At 34.8% G+C, this 25,190-nt stretch overlaps 1 protein-coding gene across 1 annotated transcript in view; it reads left to right on the forward strand.

Annotated features, from left to right (window-relative positions):
- LRRIQ3 (leucine rich repeats and IQ motif containing 3) overlaps window positions 1-25,190 on the forward strand; it is a 175,513-nt gene that overhangs the window by 26,750 nt on the left and 123,573 nt on the right. The window contains exon 4 of the mRNA XM_026497807.4: window positions 16,827-16,960. Within this exon, the coding sequence (XP_026353592.2) occupies window positions 16,827-16,960 (134 nt within the window). The remainder of the gene's footprint in view (window positions 1-16,826; window positions 16,961-25,190) is intronic.

Here is a 25,190-nt window from a genome sequence, read left to right on the forward strand (position 1 = left end):
ATTTCCACCACTCCAAAAGTTTCCCTCTTTCCCATTTGCAGTTAATCTTGACTCCCACCCTCAGTCTTAGGTACCATTGGTCTGGTTTCTGTTTCTACAAATTTGCTTTCTAAACATTTTATATGAATCAAGTCATACCATATATAGTCTTATGCAGCTGCCTTCATTCACTTAGTGTGATGTGTTTGAGGCTCATTTATGTTATAGCACGTATCAGTAGTTAGTTTTGATTGCTGAGTAATTTTCCATTATATGAATATAGTACATTCTTTTGTTCTTTCACCAGTTGATGACATTTAGATTATTTTCAGTTTTTGCTATTATGAATGATGCTGTTATGAACACCGACTTACACGTTTTTGTGTAGACATTTGTTTTCAAATTTCTTGGGTAGATTCTTAGGAGTGTAATTGTTGGTATGTATGGTAAGTTTATGCTTAATTTTGTAAGAAACCCAATTGCTTTCTAAAACAATAGAAACCAAAATGCATGAGGGTTCTAGTTTCTGTATGTCCTTTCAAACACTTAGTAGTTTTTGTATTTTACACTGTAGACATACTAGTAGGTATAAAGTGGTATTTTATTTTGGTTTTAATTTTTAATTCCCTAATGAGTAATGGTGATAAGTATTTTTCATCTGCTTATCAATTATATTTTGTCAAATGTCTATACAAATTTTTTGCTCATTTTGAAAGTGGGTTCTTTGTCTCATTATTGTGTTGTAAAAGTAGATATATAGATTTAAATCCTTTATCAGATATATGTATTGCAAATGTTTTTTTTCTCAGCCTGTAGCTCATCTTTTCATTTTCTTGATGGTCTCTCGTAGAGCAGAAAAATTTTGAGTTTTAAGACATCCAGGTTATAAATTTTTTCTTTAATGGATCATGCTTCTTGGTGTTGTATCTTAAGAACTTCTTCTAACGTCACAATTTTTTTCTGTTTTTTTCCTAGAAGTTTCATAATTTTAGCTGAAATTTAGACTGTGTTTCATTTTGAATGAATTTTTATGTGTGCTGTGAAGTAAGGGTCTCATTTCATTTTTTTGCATGTAGATATTCAGTTATATCAGCCCCATTTGCTGAAAAGATTATTCTTTCCCAGGCTAATTGTCTGGATATCTTTGTCAGAAATCTATTGGCCATAAAATATAAGGTTAATTTCTGGACTCTCAATTATATTCTAGTGGTCTATATATTTATCCTTATGCCAGTAGCACATAGTCTGATTATTGTAGGCAGCTTTGTAGTTAAGTTTTGAAATAGGGAAGTGTGAGTCCTCCAACTTTGCTCTTCTTTTTCAATATTGCTTTGGCTATTCAGGGTCCCTTGCATTTACAAATGAATTTTAGGATCAGCTTGTCAATTTCTGCAATGATTCCTTCTGGGATAGTGATAAAGATTCCATTGAATTTATAAATCAGTTTGTGGAGATTACCATCTTTACAATAGTGACTATTCTCATTCTTGAATGTGAACTGTCTCTCAATTTATTTAGATATGCTTTAATTCAGCAGTGTCTTATAGTTTTCATTGTACACGTTTTGCAGTTATTTTGTTAAAATTTATTTGTATGTATTTTATTCATTTTGATATTGTGAATGGAATTATCTTTTTATATTTATTTTTGGAATATTTGTTACTAGTATATAGGAATACAATTGATATCTTAATTTAATCTTATATTCTTCCACCTTGCTGTTTTCATTTTTTAGTTCTTGAAGATTGTGTTGATTCAGAATATTTGTTTTTTTAATGAATAGTGCATCTCTAATTTTTTTCAGGTTTTCCACATTTGAGTGATTCCATTGGGAAGTAGTTTTTTTTTTTCCTCCCAATGCCTTAAAGGACAATTTGGGATATTATTGGAAGCAAAACAAAATAAAACCAGCATAGAATGCCAGATTGTGTTAATTTCTAAAGAAAAGAAAATAGGAATTAATTAATGTGAACAGCAGAGAGAAAATACACTGAAAAATAAAAAGAGTAAATAGTCCAGGCAAATGGAAGCAGATATTCCATGCAAACGGAAACCAAAAGAAAGCAGGGGTAGCTATACTTAAACAAAATAGACTTTAAGTCAAAGGCTGTAATAAGAGACAAAGAAGGTTATTATGATAATAAAGGGGTCAATCCAACAAGAGGATATAGTATTTGTAAATATGCATTCAGCATAGAAGCACTTAAATATATAAAGCAAATATTAACAGACCTAAACTAAACAGCTTCTGCTCAGCAAAGGAAACTATCAACAAAATGAAAGGCAACTGACAAAATTGGAGAAAATATTTGCAAATAATATATCTGATAAATCATAACACTGTCTGATGTTCTAAATCTATGTATAAGAAATACTTGAGAAAATTCTTAAAAAGAGCTGTAAGGAAAAGTAGGGCTTCTACACTTAATTTGAATAAGTAAATTGGTGACATCATTTGACTGTGTGTGTGTATGAGAGAGTTCTAATAAAAATGCATAAAAAACACTATAGATAAATATAAATGGAGTTCTCAAATTCTTTAAGTCGTAGGAAAGTAAGAATACGAAAACAAATGAAAAGCAGAGAAAAGAAACAGAAACATAACATGGCAGACTTAAGCTCCATTCTATCAGTAATTACATTAAAATTTATATTAAGCTTAAATGTCCTGAATGTACCAATTGAAAGATATTGCCAAGTGGATTTAAAAATATGACTCAAGTGTATGTTGTCTACATGAAACTTCAAATAGAATGATATAGGTATGTTGAAAATAAAAGGATGGACAAAGATTTATCATACCAAAACTAATCAAAGGAATACAGGACTAACTGGCTATCTTAATATCAGATAAAGTAAACTTCAGAGCAAAGAAAATTATCAGAGGCAGGGAGAGACATATAATGATAAAGGTTCCAACCACTAAGAAGACATAGTAATCTTAAATGTGAATACACCAAACAATAGAACTACAAAATATGTGAAGCAAAAGTTGATAAAATTGAAATGAGAAATAGATAAATACATGATTATATTTGGAGACACCAAATTCCTCTCTCAACAATGACAACTATTGAAAAAAAACTCTACAACCCTATCAACAAAATCTGACATTTATAGAACACTCCACCAGCAACAGCAGAACAGACATTCTTTTCAAGTGTTCAATCATATGTAGGTCATTTCCTGTTTCAAGAACAAACCTTAACAAATTTAAAATAATTTGAATCATATACGGTGTGTTCTCTGACTACAGAAAAATAAGAGGAAAATCCCCAAACGCTTGAAAACTAAGCAGCATGCTTCTAATAAATCCATAGATCAAAGATGTAGTAACAAGTGAAAAAAATAATTAAAATAAAAATACAAGCTACCAAAATTTGTGGGACACAGCTAAAGCAATGCTGAGAGGGAAATTTTTGGTATTAAGTGCATATATAGGAACAAAGGAAAATCCTCAAATCAACAGTCTGAGCTTCCCCTCTCAAGCACCTAGAAAAACAAGAGCAAAATAAACCCAAAGTAAACAGAAATAAGGAAATGATAAAGATAGGAGGAGATGTCAGTGAAATAAAAAAACAAACAAAAATGAGAAAATTAGTAAAACATAGATCTGGTTCTTTGAAAAGATCAATGAAATTGACAAACCTCTAGAAAGACTGACAGAGAAGAAAAGAGAGAAGACACAAATTACCAATGTCAGGAATAAAACAAAGAATATCACTACAGACCTTGTAGACATCAGAAGAAGAGAATATTGCAAAAACACTACACATTAACAGTTTAGATAAATGGACCATTTCATGCAAAAAAACAACCACCACAAAACTCTTCCATTATGAAATAGATAATTTCGAATAGTCCTTTATGAAGGAAATTGAGTTTATAACTTTAAACTCCAAGAAAAGAAATCTCCAGTCCCAGATAGTTGCATTAGTTGCAATTCTCCCAAACATTTAAAATTTTATTCTGTTTCTTCTAGAAAATAAAAAGGAACACATCAACATTTATTTTATAAAGTTAATGGTACCTTGATACCAAAACCAGGCAGTACGAAAAACGAGAACAGACCAGTATCCCTCATGAATATAAGCATAAAAATCCTTTTTTTTTTAAAGATTTTATTTATTTATTTGACAGAGAGAGACAGCCAGCGAGAGAGGGAACACAGCAGGGGGAGTGGGAGATGAAGAAGCAGGCTTCGAGCAGAAGAGCCTGATGTGGGGCTCGATCCTAGAACACTGGGATCACGCCCTAAGCCAAAGGCAGACGCTTAATGACTGCGCCACCCAGGCGCCCCAAGCATAAAAATCCTTAACAAAATGTTAGCAAATAGAATTCAGCAGTATATGAAAATAACTATATACCATGAGCAAGTGGTGCTTATTCCAGGGATACAAATCTTGCTCAATATTTGAAAATCAGTTAATGCAATTTACCATATCAAAAGACTAAAGAAAAAATATATCAAATATCGTATATCATTTAATGGAGAAAAAGCATTTGGCCAAGTCTGGCCAGGTTCAATATCCATTCATGATCAAAACAAAACACCTCAGAAAAAGAGGTATAGAGAAACTTCCTCTTGTTTATAAAGAACGTCAAATAAACCCTAACAGCTAACATTATGCTTAATATTGAAAGACTGAATATTTTCTCCCCAAGAGTGGGAAGGAAGCAAGGGTGCCCACCATCTCTTCTCGTGTCAACATAGCACTGGGAAGTCTAGCTAGTGCAATGAGATGAAAAAAGGAAATAAAAGACATACAGATGAAAAAGAAGAAATAAAACTATTTGCAGATGAAATGATGACCTATGTAGGTAATCCCAAAGAATCCACTAAAAAGTCTCTTAGAAGTAAAAAGTGAGCTTAGTAAGGCCACAGCATGTTAGGTAAATGTGCAAAAATCAATCACATTTCTGTATACTATCAATGAACGCATGGACACCGAAATTAAAAAATATACTATCACTTATAATCACTCAAAAAGATGAAATACTTAGGTACGTCTAACAATACTTGCATAGAACTTGTATGCTTGGGCGCCTGGGTGGCTCAGTCAATTAAGGGTCTGCCTTGAGCTCAGGCCATGATTCCAGGGGTCCTGGGATCAAGTCCCACATCTGGCTCCCTGTTCAGCAGGGAGTTTGTTTCTCCCTCTGACCCTCCCCCCTCTCGTGCTCTTTCTCTTTCTCACTCTCTCTCTGAAATATATATCTTTAAAAAAAAAGAACTTGTATGCTGAATACTATAAAACAGGAAAAAATCAAAGATCTAAATAAGTGGAAGGACATAGCATATTCATGAATTAGAACATTCAGCATAAAATTTCAGTTCTCTCCAAATTGATATATAGGGTTAATGCAATTCCTATCAAAATCGCAGAATTTTCTGTAGGTATAAACAAGAGCATTCTAAACTTTTTATGGAAAGGTAAAGGAATTAGAATGACTAAAACAACTTTGATAAACAGTAAAGTGATAGGAATCCATTTACCTGATTTTGATATTTATATAGCTACAGTAGTCAAGACTGTGGTATTGGTGAGGCATAGATCACTGGAACAGATAAGAAAACCTAAAAATGGGTTCACACAATATGTTCAACTGAATTTTAACAAAGGTATAAGTAATTTGATGGAGAAAATATAGCCTTTTCCGTAAATGTTGCTGGAGTAATTGGTTACACACACACACACACACACACACACACACACACACTCACACAAAATGAGCCTCAACCTAAGTTTCACACCCATACAAAAATTAACTCAAAATGGATTAGGGAGTTAAATGTACAGCTTAAAACTATAAAACTTTTAGAAAGAAAAAAATGAAGGAGATTTTGGGGATATAGAGGTAGGAAAAACATTCTTAGACCTGACACCAATAGCATAATCTTTAAAAGGGAAAAAATGATAAACTGAACACCAAAATTAGAAGTTTTTATTTCTCTGTGAAAGGCCCTGTTCAGTGAATGAAAAGAAAGTTACAGAGTTGGGAATATATTTGAAAATGAATATTTTTAAAATGATAATTGTTAATTCGAGTCATGGAAATTTCAGTAGGGTATTTTTTTTCTTGTATTTGCTTCTTTCCTGAAATTTCTATACTGTTATATTATTATGATTCTAAATTTTAAGTTATTTAATGGTACTTGACTCAGGTGAATTATTTTAAACTTGAAAATAGACTATAGAGTGTTCCCAAAATGTTTACCAAGTAATCCTAAAAAATACTGATTTAAAATAATACAAAATCTTATTTTAGGGAGTTTCACATAGGTTTCTACTGTTTCAAGTGATTATTAAAGTGAATATATCATCAATGTGCTTTCTGATGGAATAAAAAGGTAAAAACCGTGGGTTTCCTTTATTTGAAATAAATACTTCTGGGATTAGTACAATTTACATTTTTCAAATATGTTGGCTAAGTATATGCCAAATAAGGAAATTCTGTTGGGAAAAATCACAAATGAAATAGAAAAAGATAGACCTATGGACCAGAAACATAAAGAAGAAATAAAAAGAGTAGGATAAAAAACAAATTTAAATAAGTATGAATGTATTTAGAATATCAGAAAAATTGGGGATCTTTTTTTTTGCATAGTTATGTACACTCTGAATAGAATATAATTTTAGAATTTGTTTTTTTTAAACTACTTTTCTGGTTAAGTTAATTCTGAGGTAACGTATGATTTTTGGTGCTATTGTAAATGGAATGGATTCCCTAATTTCTCTTTCTTCAGTCTCATTGTTCGTGTATAGAAATGCAACTAATTTCTGAGCATTGATTTTGTATCCTGCCACATTACTGAATTGCTGTATAACTTCTAGTAGTTTGGGGGTGGAGTCTTTTGGGTTTTCCATATAGAGTATCATGTCATCTGCGAAGAGAGATGGTTTGACTTCTTTGCCGATTTGGATACCTTTTATACCTTTTTGTTGTCTGATTGCTGTTGCAAGGACTTCTAGTACTATGTTGAATAATAATGGCAAGAGTGGGCATCCTTGTCGTGTTCCTGATCTTAAGGGAAAGGCTTCCAGCTTTTCCCTATTGAGAATGATACTCGCTGTAGGCTTTTCATAGATGATTTTTATGAAATTGAGGAATGTGCCCTCTATCCCTACACTCTGAAGTGTTTTAATCAGGAATGGATGCTGTATTTTGTCAAATGCTTTTCTGCATCAGTTGAGAGGATCATATGGTTCTTGACTCTTTTCTTGTTGCTATGATCTATCACACTGATTGAATTAACTTAACCAGAGATGTAAAGGATCTGTATTCTAGAAACTGCAAATCACTCTTGAAAGACATTGAGGAAGACACAAAGAGATAGAAAAATATTCCATGCTCATGTATCGGAAGAATTAACATACTTAAAATGTCTATAGTACCCAGAGCAATCTACACTTTCATTGCCATCCTGATCAAAATAACAATGACATTTTTCAAAGAACTGGAACAAACAGCCCTTAAATTTGTGCAGAACCAGAAAAGGCCCTGAATCGCCAAGGAATTATTGAAAAGGAAAACAAAGCTGGGGGCATCACGTTGCCGGATTTCAAGCTATACTGCAAAGCTGTGATCACAAAGACAGCATGGTTCTGGCACAAAAACAGACCCATAGACCAATGGAACAGAATAGAGAACCCAGAAATGGACCCTCGGCTCTTTGGGCGACTAATCTTTGACAAAGCAGGAAAGAACATCCAGTGGAAAAAAGATAGTCTCTTTAAGAAATGGTGCTGGGAAAATTGGACAGCTACATGCAAAAGAATGAAACTTGACCACTCTCTCACACCACACACAAAGATAAACTCCAAATAGGTGAAAGACCTCGATGTGAGACAGGAATCCATCAAAATCCTAGAGGAGAACATAGGCTGCAACCTCTTTGACATCGGCCACAGCAACTTTTTTCATGACACATCTCCACAGGCAAGAGAAACAAAAGAAAAAATGAACTTGTGGAACTTCATCAAGATAAAAAGCTTCTGCACAGCCAAGGAAATAGTCCAAAAAAAAAAAACTAAGAGGCAGCCCATGGAATGGGAGAAGATATTTGCAAATGACACTGCAGATAAAATACTGGTATCCAAGATCTACAAAGAACTTCTCAAACTCAATACGCGAGAAACAAATAATCAAATCAACAAATGGGCAGAAGATATGAACAGACACTTCCCCAATGAAGACATACAAATGGCTAACAGACACATGAAAAAATGTTCAAAATAGTTAGCTATCAGGGAAATTCAAATCAAAACCACACTAAGATACCACCTTATGCCATTTAGAATGGCAAAAATGGACAAGGCAGGAAACAACAAATGTTGGAGAGGATGTGGAGAAAGGGGGTCCCTCCTACATTGTTGGTGGGAATGCAAGTTGGTACAGCCACTTTGGAAAACAGTGTGGAGGTCCCTTAAAAAGTTAAAAATTGAGCTACCCTCTGATCCAGCAATTGCACTACTGGGTATTTACCCCAAAGATACAGATGTAGTGAAGAGAAGGGCCATATGCACCCCAGTGTTCATAGCAGCATTGTTCACAATAGCTAAATCGTGGAAGGAGCCAAGATACCCTTCAACAGGTGACTGGATTAAGATGACGTGGTCCATATATACAATGGAATATTACTCAGCCATCAAAAAGAACGATTTCTCAACATTTGCTGCAACATGGACGGGACTGGAGGAGATAATGCTAAGCAAAATAAGTCAAGCAGAGAAAGACAATTTTCATATGGTTTCACTCATTTGTGGAACATAAGAAGTAGGAAGATCAGTAGGAGAAGAAAGGGAAGAAGAAAGAGGGGGTAAACAGAAGCAGGAATGAACCATGAGAGACTATGGACTCTGAGAAACAAACTGAGGGCTTCGGGGGGGGGGGGCGGAGAATGGGATAGACTGGTGATGGGTAGTAAGGAGGGCACGTATTGCATGGTGCAGTGGGTGTTACATGCAAGTAATGAATCATGGAACTTTACATCAAAACTAGGGATATACTGTTTGGTGACTAACATAATATAATAAAAAATTATTATTAAAAAAATAAATTACTCTTCTTGTTAGAACACAAAATACTCTCTTCCATGTGAGTCATATTATGAAAGTCCTTACTGTTCCTTTGAAATGCTTCATTATGGTTTATACCAGGGTTAGCAACAGCCACAATTTCATCCTAGGGTTACAATAGCAAGCTGTAGAGTACAGATATTTCTGTCTCATGCCATCTGTTTTCTTGATTGTTGAAATTTTTTTGCGTAAGCATATGTTGTTCTTTGTGAAACTTTTACTGTAATACCCTAATTCCCTTTATTGGATTGAAAATATTAGTACTAATTATCTTTCATAGTTAATTTATTGATTTCATAATTTTCATTGTGTTAGTTTGGATAATTTCTTAGTAAATTCCTTTAGACTAATTTTTGTGTATCAAATAATGAATATAGAAATGCTTTTTACGTAAACTCTAAAACTATGTATCATTTTAAGTATGACTGTAAAACTGTTGGCAGATAACATTCCTTGGATGCTTGAAATGTTTGGGCCTCTGTTCTAAGTGCCTTACAAATATTCTTTCAGAACCCAACGAGGTAGTACCATTGTTGTCTCTGTCTTACAGATGAACAGGGGAGAGAGAGGTTCCTTACCCTAGAACACATAGCTAGTAAGTGGTGGAACTGGGATTTAAACCCAGGCAGTTTTTCTCCAGGGTCATCACTCCTCTAGTGGAGGAAATGCATTACTTTCCCTTACAAACAGGATTCATCCATTTGTCCTCAGATAGCAAATGGTTTATGGCATTTGTACAAGTTTGAAGCAATATCTTTATTGGCATTTTACAAGATAATTGTTTTAGGACATCAGAAAGCTTATTGTCTAGAGGTTACTTGTTCTCTGAAACTAACCTTGCCCACAACTGATGATTATTCTGTTTCTCACTTTAAAGAGAAGGAATTATTCATGCTTTGGCAGTAAGTGGGACTCATTGCTGTAAACTGCAGTATGAGCTTAATGGTTCTCTGCTGGTGACAACTATAGCATCTGACCAGGACCACTTTTAAGCCTAGTCATCTAAATTCCCTTTCGTATTCTTCCCTCACTTCTTTCCTATGCATTCAACCTCCATAGTCCCAAGCTACTTTAGGGGAGGAAAAAGAATTTTCCCCCTACTATCTTGAATTCTTGGCTGAGACCTTTGTAATAAAATGCAAATTAATAAGAGAAAAATAAACAAGTTTATTAACATGTATATCTCTCATTTATACATGGGAGATAGCCAGGGAGAAAATTAGTAACTCCCTGAGATAGCTTAGAATTCATGCTTAAGTAGCATTAATAGGGAAAGGGGAGGGAGGATGTAGACCTCTTATGAGAAAGGAAATGATTTTTAGGAAAGAAAAATAGGTCCTTAGAAGAATGATGGGAGTTTGTGACAATGATCTTCTGTATGCGGTAATCTCTCCTACTTTTTTCTCCTTCTGACCTCCTCTTTTGTGATAAAAGTCTATCTCCCTTGTTGTTGAAACTCCTGGGGAGTGGATTTATGATAATTGAATGGCCTTTGAAGGATCTGTCTTTCAGTTAGATACTGGAGGTTTGGCATAAGCCTCTCCTTCACTTTGCTGTTTTTTAAGTGCCTACTACTCAAAATAATCCATATGCCACAGGGGTACATTTTAGGGAGGCACATCTTGAACTCTTACAGTGATATTTTGGGGTGGCATATTTTGCTATCCTGAACACACAACACACACACACACACACACACACACACACACACACACACACACACACACACATGAACCCAAATGCAATGAACAAAGAAACATAAGGATTAGAGGAAATCACATCTATTCTAGAAACCCATAAAGGGTAACATTTAAATAAAAGATTATTTTATAAAAGTACTTTTAATCATAGTGAAGATTGTTTTTTCAGATACAGTGAAGATGGGACGAAGTCAAAGGTAGAAACTAGTTCTGCCTGGCTTTATGCCATTATTCGTGATATGTATAAGCAAACAATATGAAGGAGAAGAGATTCTGCAAATCCTTTTATTTGTCAAGGGTAGTAGTGGAACAGTGGCAGATAGGATCCATTGTTACAAGTCACAGAATAAATTTCATGTAAAGGCTTGGTAAAAAACAAAATTCAACTAAGTATATTTGAAGATCTAGTTGGCTTTATTAACTGACTCTTGAATCAGTTCAGCATCCCCTTTAGCAAGTAGACAGGAGCTCCAAGGAGGAGTTGTACAAAATGGAAGGCTTTTATAGGAAGTAGGGTGGGGCAAAGACGTTATTAGCAAAAAGAAAGAAAGGATTGTTCCAGGCAAGTTCACCTTTCCCTAAGTACAAGAACAGGCAGAGGGTCTTATTAGGTAGATTTACCTCATCTTCCTCTGGGGTTTGAGGAAGGCCCATGTGACAGATTACCTCATTGGTGTTGACTAGAAAATTGCTGACTGGTTACATCTGCATTTCTGGTGGAGGTTGCAACTATAGGTTAGGTATTAAGCCCCCAGTTTGGTGACTTGGCCTGGCATAAGTGACTATCTTGGGTCTGTGGTTTTCTTTTTAAACAAATCTTAGTACAGGCAGGGTAACAATGAATAGCAAACTGGTATGAGGCAGGACTCCTCTGTGATAGGGCAGTCAGGAACTTCAGAAACGAGCTTAGTCTCAGCTACATAACTTAACTGGAGTAGTTGAAAAGGTAGTAGAAAACTCAATATGAGAAAGTTGGCCTTTGACAGAATAGCTTTAACAAATTGAGAATATATACATGAAAGTGATGAGAAAAAAAATATAAAACATGGAGGTGAGTTCCAGGGTATCTAGTATACATGAATAGGAATTTTAATAGAAAAATATAGCAAATTAAGGGGAAATAATGACCAAAAAATAATTTTTTTTCCAAATGTCATGGATCTTAGTATGGAGCAAAATCTGTGAAAGAACTACATATATGTTCTTTAAAAAATCTTTGAAGTTCAACTTTCTGCTCATGGAAGAAGGAAAAAGCAAAGTATACTTCAGGTGGTATTTTTAATATAAATCATAAGGCAAATTGAGGTGTTGGCAGGTGTACAAGTGAGGCAGAATGAAAAGCATTTGCAAAGGCACAGAGGTAGGGCTAGAGCTTGGCATAATCAACTGACAAGAGGTAATTTAGTGTTATAGTTTAGAATACATGGTTGGGCATGTCAAATGATACTGGAGACAAAAATAAGATTATTATGGCAAAGGATATTATGTGTGATACTAGGGAGACGAGGCTTTATCTTTTAAGATCTTGGGAAAATATTTAACACTTTAGCATGATCCAATTTTCGTACTAGAGTAACTATCATATATTCCGTAATTTTGAAGTGGGGGAAATTGAATATAAAGAAATTAGTGAGGGGTGGGCCCTATCAATTTGTAAATTGGTAGAGGGTATAGTTTATAGGGAACAGATTGAAGAGATATTTATTTGATAGAAATCAGTGAATTTATTGGATGGTAAAGGGAAGGGGGAAAGGAATGTGGATTTATTTCTTAGATGACAAGGTGAAGAATAGTGTAAGTGACTACGTATGTAATGCAGTATGAGGTATGGATTGGGGATATTTTCAAATGGGTGAGATAATTATTTCAGTTTTTTTTTTTTTAAGATTTCATTTATTTATTTTGAGAGTGCGAGCAGGGGAAAGCGCAGAGGGAGAGGGAGAGAGAATCTCAAGGAGACTCCACGCTGAGTGCAGAGCCAACGCAGGACTGGATTTCAACACTGAGATCAGGACTTGAGCCAAAACCAAGAGTCAGAGCTTCAATGGGCTGAGCCACCCAGGTGCCCTCCCCTTTTTTTAAAAAATAAGATTTATTTATTTATTTTAGAAAGAGCATGAAGGGGGGGGGGCAGAGGGAGATGAGAGCCTTAAGCTGAGTCTGCACTGAGCATAGAGCCAGACTGCACTGAGCATAGAGCCAGACTGCTGAGCTCGATCTCACACCCTGAGATCATGACCTGAGCTGAAACCAAGAGTTGGATGCTTAACTGATTACGCCACCCAGGCACTTCAATTATTTCAGTTTTTGACATGTAAGTAGAGAAATAGAATTGGAATTTTATTTTATAGATTTGTAATTTAAGACGTAATTCCTAATAGGAGATACAACTACGTGGATAACCGCATATATGAGATAGTAAGATTTAGCAAAGAAGGTGATCATTTGAGGAGAATTAGCAGAGATGAAAAAGAAAGCAAGCCTAAATTACACCAATATTTAAATAGTTTGAAGATGAAAAGGAACCAGCAAAACAGACTGAGAAATAAAAATTTCAAAGGTAGAAAAATTAGGAATATGATGTTACTGCAGCCAAGTACGAGTTGAATTACAAAAATAGGTTGACAATGTCAAATCAAACTTGGAGACCAAATATCACAATGGATAAGTTACCATTACTTAGTGATTTACTAGTCAACTAATAATTGAATACCAGTTACAAACCAGTAGTTTTCTTAGTCTAGAGTTACAGGATAAAGAAAGCTGTATTAAACTTAGTGAGTTTATGTCGCAAATGGGAAGGATAGAACAATAATTGTGTCATAGCATAAACTTGTCAAATAAAAGACCAATGAAGGCTTAGGAGAGACTTTGTTCAAGAGGATTATTGCTGTTGCAGTAGGGGGAATGCTCTAATTGATCAGCAATCTTCAAACATCATTAAGGTTAGTCAAAAAAGGTTTTTTTCTTTTCTTGGGAAGAGTAAATAAGACTGGAAAGAACTGGTATGGGTAAGTGGGATGAAGGGGAGTGACATGATCTGACCGTAGATCTGGGAATGTTTTATCTTGAGAGCTGCCTATCTCAGGAGAGGCCGTTAAAGGAGGGTTATGTGGTAGCTCAGGCTGCAGGTGGGCAAAAGTTCAGGGGCCTGGGGGAAGGAGAGGATCTTAACCAAAGTTTGATTTGTTCCGATTGATCAGTGGGGACAAAGCAGTTTAATCATTAAAAGGTAAATGGGAATTTAGAGAGTCTGTAGCAGGTCTTTGTCACAGGTAAACTAGAAGGGCACCAATGGGTATTAAGTAATATGGAGGAAGGGTGTTTCTTTGGAATATACCATTTTCTGAAACAAAGGGGTGAGGAGATTGCTTAACCTCTCCTTTTTTCTAGGATCACAGGGCTCAGGTAAAACTCAAGATTGTCAAATATGACAAATGAGTGCGGCAAAGGAAAATATTATAGAAGGATATTGAACTCAGATCAATGTCAAGAAAGGCTTCTTGGAGGAAAGAATTGAATCTCCAAAAGAGTAAGATAGTGAGATAAGTAATTGTGAAAGGCAGTCAAGAAACTGGAATGGTATCTGTAAAAAGGATTGAGGTGTGATTATCAGGCAATTTTCATGGGTATAAGTGGTTGGATATTGCCATTGAGGAAAGTAGCTTATGTAGGGTGAAGGGAGATGAGATTGAGGTAGAAAGGGCCTAGATCAAGAATTTTGTGTTCCAAATCAAGAAATGTGTAACTGATCTTTCAGTGATGTGCCCATGAAATATATTAAGCAGGGATGCCATATGATCAGATTTGCATTGTGGAAAGTTCACTCTAGCAGTAGTGCATATTATGATTCAAAGGGAGTGGGGGAATGGGGATTATATCAGATATCAGGACATTTTTAGCAAGCTAAGGAAGTGATAAAGATATGCAATAAAGCAATGGCAGAAATTAGAAGAAAAGGGAGAAGTCAGACAGATATGGAGATATTGAATATATAGGATCTAGAAACATTTGAGTATAAAGAAGCATAAGAAAAAAGAGAGCTTAGGGTGGTTCCAGAATTTCTGAGTATGGGCACTAGTACCATTTATTAAGAGCATATGAGAAAGCAGTTTGAGAAGGAAGATTCATGTTTGGGAAAGCTGAATTTAACTGGCTGTCGGTTTGATCATACTGTTCTTTAGCTCAATAGAGAGTTCAGGCCTAATGACAGAAATCTGGGAATCTGCCTTTCTCAATTACTTATCTCACTGTCTTACTCTTTTGGAGATTCAATTCTTTCCTCCAAGAAGCCTTTCTTGACATTGATCTGAGTTCAGTATCCTTCTATAATATTATCATTTGCCGCACTCATTTGTCATATTTGACAATCTTGAGTTTTACCTGAGCCCTGTGATCCTAGAAAACAGGAAAGGTTAAGCAATCTCCTCACCCCTTTGTTTCAGAAAATGGTATATTCCAAAGAAACACCCTTCCTCCATATTACTTAATACCCATTGGTGCCCTTCTAGTAGGTAAGTACTGAAGCTATGAATTAGGTACAATGACCTGGACAATGTGTTCAGATTGAGAAGAGACAGGTGAAGAAAATCCTTTCAATGTGACATCAGGCAGGGTGTGGCTAGGTATTTAAAAAGACCAGAAATAAACAGGAGTTACAGAAAAACTAGGAGGAGTGGTTTACGGAAGCTGAGGGAAGTATTTGAAGGAGGAATATCCAATGTAAAAGTATCAAATACGTTGGTAGGGGTAAAATCCAGTGAATTGAGATACAGAAAAGGAGAAGGTAGGGACAGCAAATATGAAATTCTATCTCAAGAATTTGGCCTCTTAATGAAAGTTAAATGCAAAGGATGGAGGGTTGGGATAAGTGTGGTTGTTTATATGGGTGCATTTTAAAGATGGGAACTGACAGTAGAAGATAATAGTGAAACAGAGAGAGATGGGACTTAACAGCAATGGAGTGCCTATCTTGGACAGGAAGGGAAGTATTTCTTGTTTTGAGATTGAATAGAAGGCATTTCTACTCAGAATAGGTAGGAATATAATTAAATGGGAATATAGTTAAATTTAGGTAATAATGGAGGAGAGTTAGTTAATGGAGTTCAGACTTGATGGCCCTGTTTCCTCTGTGAAGAGATGTTTAGGGAGTGCTAGGGAAAAGGCTTAAAGAGTATTGAGAACAGTACTGAACACTTGCAATAGCTCCTGTTGGAAATGGAAGCAAGCCAGGACCAAGTAAAGCATTTGCTAATTAGCAATAAATGTTTGTAAATATAAAATAGCACTAATTTGCAAGGCTTTGTGATTTTTTTTTTCCTGGCAGTACATAGCTGATTGAGTGTGTAGGCAGAAAAGGGGACATGAAGTGATAGGGTTGGTAATTTTCAGGGTAGGTGCCTTACAAACAATATAAAATTTAGGTTTTTAATGTATAATCCTTACATATAAAACATAAATAAAGTATCTTTATTTCTAGCCAAATGATCAGTGGGATGTAGGGAGTATATGATCCCAAATCTAAAATTTTGCAGGAACAGAGATCTTAGAGATAATTTCTTTAAAGGCACTATAGAATATTTCTCTCCAGGGGAGTGAGCTGTATCATAATAAAAGTGTCCAACATTCTAGTTAAGCTGCAACAAAATTTTGAACTATTGTAAATTATTCTGTGATTCCAACATATGTCAGTTTCCTATAGGAAACCACAGAATACTATTAGAGTTTCATTGGATACCTATTCATGCCACCACCGTTTAAAGATCAACATGATTATGGTCAAAATTTTGTATTTATAGTATCAGATTGCGAAAAGAATCTAGAATGAATAAATTTATCATCAGGGGTCTTGCATTTTGTGTAGAAAATTGAAATTATTTTGTGCTACTAATTCTTGATATTATGATCTAATGAAATAGATATGAAAATGTATTTATTATTTAACTGTTATGCCTACAAGACACTTGTGAACATTTTAATAGTTTATATTATTAGACTAGCAATTTTAAAATGTCCCTTGGAAATACTTTCATGAAATATAAATATTAAATATATTTTCTTTATACAGGGATCGACCTATGATGATGAGCTTAATAATATCAAACACATTATTTCAAAAATTAATGAAATTCTGGCTCATAATTCACCGGTTTTGATTGTTCAGAGATGGATACGTGGTTTCTTAGTTCGGAAAAACATGAGGTATGTTTTCTTTCTTTACTATTTGAATATTAAAATAAGATAATAAGAAAATCAGTGATAAAAAGGCAATTTTGCAATAATATACATTTTTGTATTCTCTATCTAAATGGTATTTCATAGACTATTTGAACTAGTTTTAAGGAAAATACCACATACTCTATGGCAATATTATAATATTTAGCATAATCTCAACTGATACTTTTATTTTTTATTTTAAATTCACCATATAAATAGCTAATCAATAACGTTCTTATTAATCATTGTTTAATGCAGATAGGTTTCTGTTATTAAACTTAAAAATATCAGTGAAAATATTGAATTTCTCTCATATAATGAGATTTAATAGAAATATAAGCTGTGTACTATATAATGGGATACAATAGGAATACAAATCATGAAATATGTAAAGATTACATATTTTGGGGGGATGGGAAGATAATTTTGCTGAAATATCTGCTACCACATCAATCTACATATCCTTTGGTTAGTTGTTTTTTCCTCTCTCTGTTTCCTGTATTCCTTTCCAATGGCTGGCATTTGCAAATAGAGGAAAACTTTTCTTGCAAGAATCTCTCAACATTTTAATTGGGGAGATAAGGTAGGATACTCTGCCATCAATTTATTTATATTAGTTGCGCCAAACATCAAACATATGAAAAAAATAAATAAGTATTCTCATATAGTTACTCTCTACTGCTAAATGGCAGAGTTCAGAAGACAGAAATGAGATTAGGTAGGATTAAATAGATCTAAAGTTGGGCAATGGGCATTCCCTGAGAAAGCAAGATCAGGAAGTTTCACTGAAATGATACTCAACATTCTGTGGTTAGGCTGAGAAAATATTCTCCTCCATTGATCTGGATGTGCTAAATCACAGATTGCAATAGCCCTGATAAAGAGAAATAAGTATGAGGGACAAGTAGCAAAACTGACCATAATATAGTACCTGCAACTTCCAAGGAAGAGGTCCCATATGCTTTTCAAACCAAAGTCAAAGTGCAAGAGAGAGTGGGCTCACAAGTTAGGGCACATAAAATGATTTGGAATAAAAGATATGAGAAAGTTCAGACAGTTTCTGACAGGTGTATGTTTATTTAAAATATTATATCTATTTTGTATGTTCCATTTAAGTTTAGTATGCATTTTACATGAGATAAACATCTAATTAAAGGGACTTGTCTTTAGTTTATGCCCCTGAGATTGAGTTTTTCTCTCTTAGAATCAAGATTTCCTCTAATATTCATGTAACATGAAACAAAAACCTTATGCATGGAAATAATTTCTGAAAATTTAGCATGAGTGAACAGAATTTGAATGAGCTTTGTGGAAAGAGACATCAGTAATAATAATAGAGCACAGTGGCTCAAGGCAGACTGATGTGAATTATTTTTCTCTTTAAAATGCTGTCCAATTAGGCCCATTACTTTCCTCATATGTTGAATGGTAGAAAGCAGGGGCTAAAAGCAGGACTTATTTACTCTTTGCTTGTGGGAATTAAAATCATGAATATAAAGCATAGCAATTCTTATTAGCTGCTATATTTTCAACATCACCATTGTTGTTATAACTTGTGCTTTCTGCATTATTTGACTCCATGAGATACATATTCTTTTTTTTCGTTTTTTGATTCTTATTCCCTTCTAATTATATTTGCAACAGCATACACATAGTGATCTTTCAAAAATATTCATCTAATTTCATTCAACATCTTAAAATCCTCCAGTTGTTCCCATTTTGTTTAGGCAAATGGCTGGGATATTTGCCCCTACACTGTCATTATCATGAGCACTTAACATGCTATATTACAGTTGTCTGTATAATTATCTCTATCTCCAGATGTATTATACATTCTCTATCTCTAGTATATAACAGAGTGCTTGACATATGTTAGGTGCTCAAAACATAGTTTGCTCAGTTGATAAATATATAAATAGATTGTGGAAGCTAGAATCAGAAAAGTGTGTCTGGATTCATCTATGGGAAAGTGAAAACAGAAAGGAACTGGGCAACACACAAAGCTGCTCTGCGAGTGCCTATGGATTCCCCCAACCTAAAAGTACAAATGATTAGTCCTCTCATATGTCTATTTCCAGCCATGAGAGATATCTCCCCACACCCAAATACTTTGCACCATGCTTGAAAACTGTTCCTTAAACAGCTTGAAATTTTATGTACAGAGTTGAAATATCATATACTGCCTAAATTTAGAAAACTGTTATCATTAATGCTATTACCTTTTAAAGTAATGGTACTTACAATATCGATGAAACAGAGCAAGAGAGGTACACTTTTTAATTTTTAAAAATATTTTAGTTTCAGTATAATTTAACATAACGGTGTTAAGTCAGTTTCAGGTGCACAATACAGTGCTTCAACCATTATACAAATTACTCAGTGCTTATCATAAGTGTACTCTTAATCCCCTTCACTTATTTCACCCATCCCCTCAACTCCCCTCTGGTAACCATCAGTTTCTTCTTTGTAGTTAAGAGTCTGTTTCTTGATTTGTCTTTTTTTTCTTTGTTTCCTAAATTCTACATACCAGTGAAATTATATGCTATTTGTCTTTGTCTGACTGAATTGTTTCCCTTAGCATTATGCCTTCTAGATCCATCCATGTTGTGTATGTAGATGGCAAGATTTCATTCTTTTTTATGGCTGAGTAATACTGTGTGTGTGTGTGTGTGTGGTGTGTATACACACACCACTTTTACTTTATTCATTCATTTATCAATAGACACTTGGGTTGCTTTCATAATTTGGCTAATGTAAATATTGCTGTAGTAAACATAGGGGTGTTTCAGATTAGTGTTTTCGTACTCTTTGGGTAAATACCCAGTAGTGCAATTACTGGATCACATGGTAATTCTAATTTTAATTTTTTGAGCAAGCTCCAATCTGTTTTCCACAGTGGCTGTACTAGTTTGCGTTCCTACCAACAGTGCACGAGGGTTCTTTTTTCTCCATATCTTCACCAACACTTGTTTCTTGTGTTTTTGATTTTAGCCATTCTCTTTTTTAATTTTTTAAATATTTTTATTCTTTATCTATTTGACAGAGAGAGAGGCAGTGAGAGAGGAAACACAAACGGGGGAGTGGGAGAGGGAGAAGCAGGCTTCCCACTGAGCAGGGAGCCCAATGAGGGGCTCAGTCCTAGAATGCTGGGATCATGACTTGAGATGAAGGCAGATGCTTAACAACTGAGCCACCAATGTGCCCCTGATTTTAGCCATTTTGACAGGTTTAGGTGATATTTCATTGTAGTTTTGATTTGCATTTCCCTGATGATAAGTAATGTTGAGCATCTTTTCATGTGTCTGCCCTCTGTATGTCTTCTTTGGAGAAATGTCTGTTCATATCTTCTGCCCATTTTTAATTGAATTATTTGTATTTTGGGTGTTGAGTTTTCTAAGTTCTTTATATATTTTGGATAGTGAACCTTTACTGGATATGTCACTTGCAAGTATCTTCTCCCATTCAGCAGGTTGTCTTTTGTTTTATTGATGGTTTCCTTTGCTGTGTAGATTTTTATTTTGATGAAGTCTGAACAGTTTATTTTTGCTTTTGTTTCCCTTGCCTCAGGAGACAGATTGAGAAAAATGTTGCTATGGCCAATGTTAGAGATATTGCTGCCTATGCTCTTTTCTAAGATTTTTATGGTTGCAGGTCTCACATTTAGGTCTTTAGTTTTTAGTTTATTTTTGTGTCTGGTGTAAAAAAGTGGTAGTTTCATTCTTTGACACATAACTGTCCAGTTTTCCTAACACCATTTGTTGAAGAGACTTTTTCGCATTGCATATCCTTTACTGCTTTGCTGAAAATTAATTGACCATATAATTGTGGGTTTATTTTCCATTGATCTCTGTGTCTATTTCTGTGTCAGTACTAGAGTTTTGATTAGTGCAACTTTGTAGTATATCTTGAAATCTGAGATTGTGATTCCTCCAGTGTTGTTCTTCTTTTTCAAGATTGCTCTGCCTATTTGAGGTCTTTTGTGGTTCCATACAAATTTTAGGGTTGTTTGTTTTAGTTCTGTGAAAAATGCTGTTGGCATTTTGATAGGGATTACATTAAATCTGTAAATTGTTTTGGGTAGTAATGACGTTTTAAGAATATTTGTTTCCCCAATCCATGAGTATGGATTATCTTTCCATTTGTTTGTGTCATCTTCAATTTCTTTCATCAGTGCTTTATAGTTTTCAGGGTACTGGTCTTTTACGTCCTTAAGTTTATTGCTGGATATATTATTATTTTTGGTGCATTGTAAATGGGATTGTTTTCTTAATTTCTCATTCTATACTGCATTATTAGTGTATAGAACGCAGTGGATTTCTGTATTTTGATTTTGTATCCTGTGACCTTACTGAATTTATTCATCAGTTCTAGTAGTCTTTGATCTAGTTTTTGGTGGTCTTTAGGGTTTTCTATATATATAGTCTCATGTCATCTGTGAATAGTGAAAGTTTTACCTCTTTCTTACCAATTGGGATGGCTTTTATTTATTTTTCTTATTTGATTGCTGTGTCTAGGGCTTCCAGTACTATGGTGAATAAAAGTGGTGGGAGTGGCGTCCTTACTCTGTTCCTGATCTTAGGAGGAAATCTGTCAGTTTCTCACCATTCGGTATGATGTTAGCCATTGGGTTTTCTCTTATGGCATTTATTATGTTGAGGTATAGTCCCTCTAAACCTACTTTGTTGAGGGTTTTTTTTTTTTTATCATGAATGGATGTTGTACGTTGTCAAATGCTTTTTCTGCATCTGTTGAAATGATATGTTTTTTATCCTTTCTCTTGTTGATGTGATTTATTACATTGACTGATTTGCAAATATTGAACCACTCCTGCATCCCAGCAATAAATCCAACGTGATGGTGTGAATACTTTTTTCAATTCAGAGATATCAACCTGTAGTTCTCTTTTTTGTGGTGTTTTTATCTGGTTTTGGTATCAAGGTAATGGTGGTCTCATAGAATAAATTGGAAGTTTTTCTTCCACTTCTGTTTTTTGGGATAGTTTGTGAAGAATAGGTATTAACCCTTCTTTACATGTTTGGTGGAATTCACCTGTGAAGCCATCTGGTCTTAGACTTTTGTTGTTGTGAGTTTTTAAATTACTGATTCAATTTCATTGCTGGCAATCATCTGTTCAAATTTTCTATTTCTTCTTGATTCAGTTTTGGGAAGTTATGAGATTCTAGGAATTTATCCATTTCTTGAAGATTGTCCAATTTGTTGTCATATACTTTTTCATAATGTTCTCTTGCAGTCCTTTGTGTTTCTGGGTGTTGGTTATTACTTGTCCTCTTTCATTTCTGATTTTGTATATTTGAATCCCCCCCCATAAGTCTGGCTGAGAGTTTAACAGTTTTGTTGATCTTTTCAAAGGATCAATTCTTGGTTTCATTGCTCTGTTCTTTTGTGTTTTTAAGTTTCTATTTCATGTATTTCAGTTCTAATTTTTATTATTTCCTTTCTTCTACTTCTCTTGGGTTTTGTTTGTTTTTTTTTTCTCTAGCTCCTTTAGGTGAAAATTAAGTTCTTTTTTTTTTTTTTAAGATTTTATTTATTTATTTGACAGAGAGACAGCCAGCGAGAGAGGGAACACAAGCAGAGGGAGTGGGAGAGGAAGAAGCAGGCTCACAGCGGAGGAGCCCGATGTGGGGCTCGATCCCATAACGCCGGGATCACGCCCTGAGCCGAAGGCAGACGCTCAACCGCTGTGCCACCCAGGCGCCCCGAAAATTAAGTTCTTTATTTGAGATTTTTTTTTCCTTTTGAGGTAGGTCTGTGTTGCTATAAACTGTCTTAGAACAGCTATTACTGCATCCCAAAGGTTTTGGATCTATTTGTTTTCATTTTTAGTTGTTTCCATGTATTTTTTATTTTGTCTTTGATTACTTGGTTGACCCATTCATTGTTCAGTAGCATTTTATTTAACCGCCATCTATTTATGTTCTTTCCAGATTTCTTCTTGTGGTTGATTTCTAGTTGCATAGTGTTGTGGTCAGAAAAAGATGCATGGTATGACTTCAGTTTTTTTGAATTTGTTGAGACTTGTTTTGTAGCAAAACATTTGATTTATTCTGGAAAATGTTCCAAGTGCACTTGAAAAGACTGTATTCTCCTATTTTAGGATAGAATATTCTGAATGTATCTGTTAGATTCATCTGGTCCAATGTGACATTCAAAGCTACTATTTCCTTGTTGATTTTCTGTTTGGATGATCTATCCATTGATGTAAGTAGAGTGTTAAAGTCCTCTTAATATTATTGTATTATTGATTACTTCCTTTATGTTTGTTATTAGCTGCTTTATGTATTTGGGTGCTCCCATGTTGGGTGCATAAATATTTACAATTGTTATATCTTCTTGTTGGATTGTTTCCTTTATGATTATGTAGTGTCCTTCTTTGTCTTTTCTTACAGTCTTTGTTTTATGGTTTATTTTGTCCGATGTAAGTATTGCCACCCCAGCTTTCTTTTCACATCCATTTGCATGACAAATGCTTTCCATACCTTCACTTTTAATCTGCCTGTGTCTGTAGGTCTAAAATGATATAGATGGGAACATTTAGATGGGCGTTGCTTTTTTATCCATTCTGTCACCCTTTGTCTTTTGATTGGAATATTTAGTCGTTTAACATTCAAAGTATTTATTGATATGTATTTACTTACTGCCATTTTGTTACTTATTATACTGTTGTTTTTATAGTTCTTCTCTGTTCCTTTCTTCTCTTGCTCTTACCTCACTGTTGGTTGGCTTTCTTTAGTGATATACCTGGAATCCTTTCTCTTTATTTTTTGCATATCTATTACCAGTTTTTGATTTGTAGTTACCATTAGGTTTATATATAACATCTTATGCATATAGCAGTCTATATTAAGTTGATGGGTTACTTAAGTTTGAACCCATTCTAAAAGGACGAAATTTTTGCTCCTCCCCCCTCCAACTTTTAATGTATATGTTGTCTTACTTTACATCCTTTTGTTTTGTGAATCCCTTGACTGACTTTTGTTGATAGAGTTAATTTTACTGATTTTTTGCTTCCTCCTTTTCTTACTCCGCTTATGGTCTTTCCTTTCCGCTCAAAGAGTCCCCTTTAACATTTCATATAAGACCAGTTTAATGGTGATGAATTTCTTTAACTTTTGTTTGCCTGAGATATTCTTTATCTCTCTTTCTATTTTGAATGATAGCCTTGCTGGATAGAGTATTCCTTGTTGCAGATTTTTTTTTTCCTTTCATGCCACTTTATTCTGTCCTGCAAAGTTTCTGCTGAAACAGTCAGCTAACAGACTTATGGGATTTCCCTTGTATGTAACTATTTCTTTTCTCTTGCTGCTTTTAAAATTCTCTCTTTATTGCTACTTTTTGCCACTTTATATACGGGGTTCTTTGAGTTGATTTTGTTGGGAGCTCTCTGTGCCTCCTGGATCTGGATTTCTGTTTCCTTCTCCAGATTTGGGAAGTTTTCAGCTATTATTTCTTCAAATAAATTTTCTACCCCCTTTTCTTTCTTTTCTCTTTCTGGGATCCCTATAATGTGAATGTTATTACGCTTGATGGTGTCACTGAATTCCCTTAGCCTATTTTCATTTTTTGTTATTTTTCCCTCTCTCCTGTTCAGCTTGTTGGCTTTCCATTACTCTGTCCTCCAAGTTGCTGATCCTTTCTTCTGCTTCCTCTAATCTAGTATTTATTCCATGTAGTGTATTTTTAATTTCAGTTACTGAGTTCTTCATTTCTGATTGGTTCTTTTTTATGTTTCTTATATCTTTTTTTATATCTTTGTTGAGGGTCTCACTGAGGTCCTCCACTCTTTTCCCAGGTCCAGTGAGTATCTTTTATGACCATTACTTTAAATTCTCTATTAAGAATATTGCTTATCTCCATTTCATTTAGCTCTTTTGCTCTGATTTGTCCTGTTGTTCCATTTGGGTCATATTCCTCTATCTCCTCATTTCATCTAACCCTCTGTGTCTATTTCTATGTGTTAGGAAAGTCAGCCACATCTGCTTTTGAAAGTAGAGGCTTTATGAAGAAGAGGTCCTATAGTACCCTACAGTGCAATGTCCCCTGTTCACTAGAACTTGGCACTTCCAGGGTGTCTCCTATGTGTTTTGCATGCATCCTACTGTTGTGTCTGACCCTCATTTGCCTTCAGTTCAGTCATCTGCAATGGCTCTCTGCCTGTTGGGGGCAGAATTTGGTCGCCATGTTGTTTGGGCCA

Source organism: Ursus arctos, unplaced genomic scaffold (genome assembly GCF_023065955.2).
Source record: "Ursus arctos isolate Adak ecotype North America unplaced genomic scaffold, UrsArc2.0 scaffold_12, whole genome shotgun sequence".
Lineage (NCBI taxonomy): Eukaryota > Metazoa > Chordata > Mammalia > Carnivora > Ursidae > Ursus > Ursus arctos.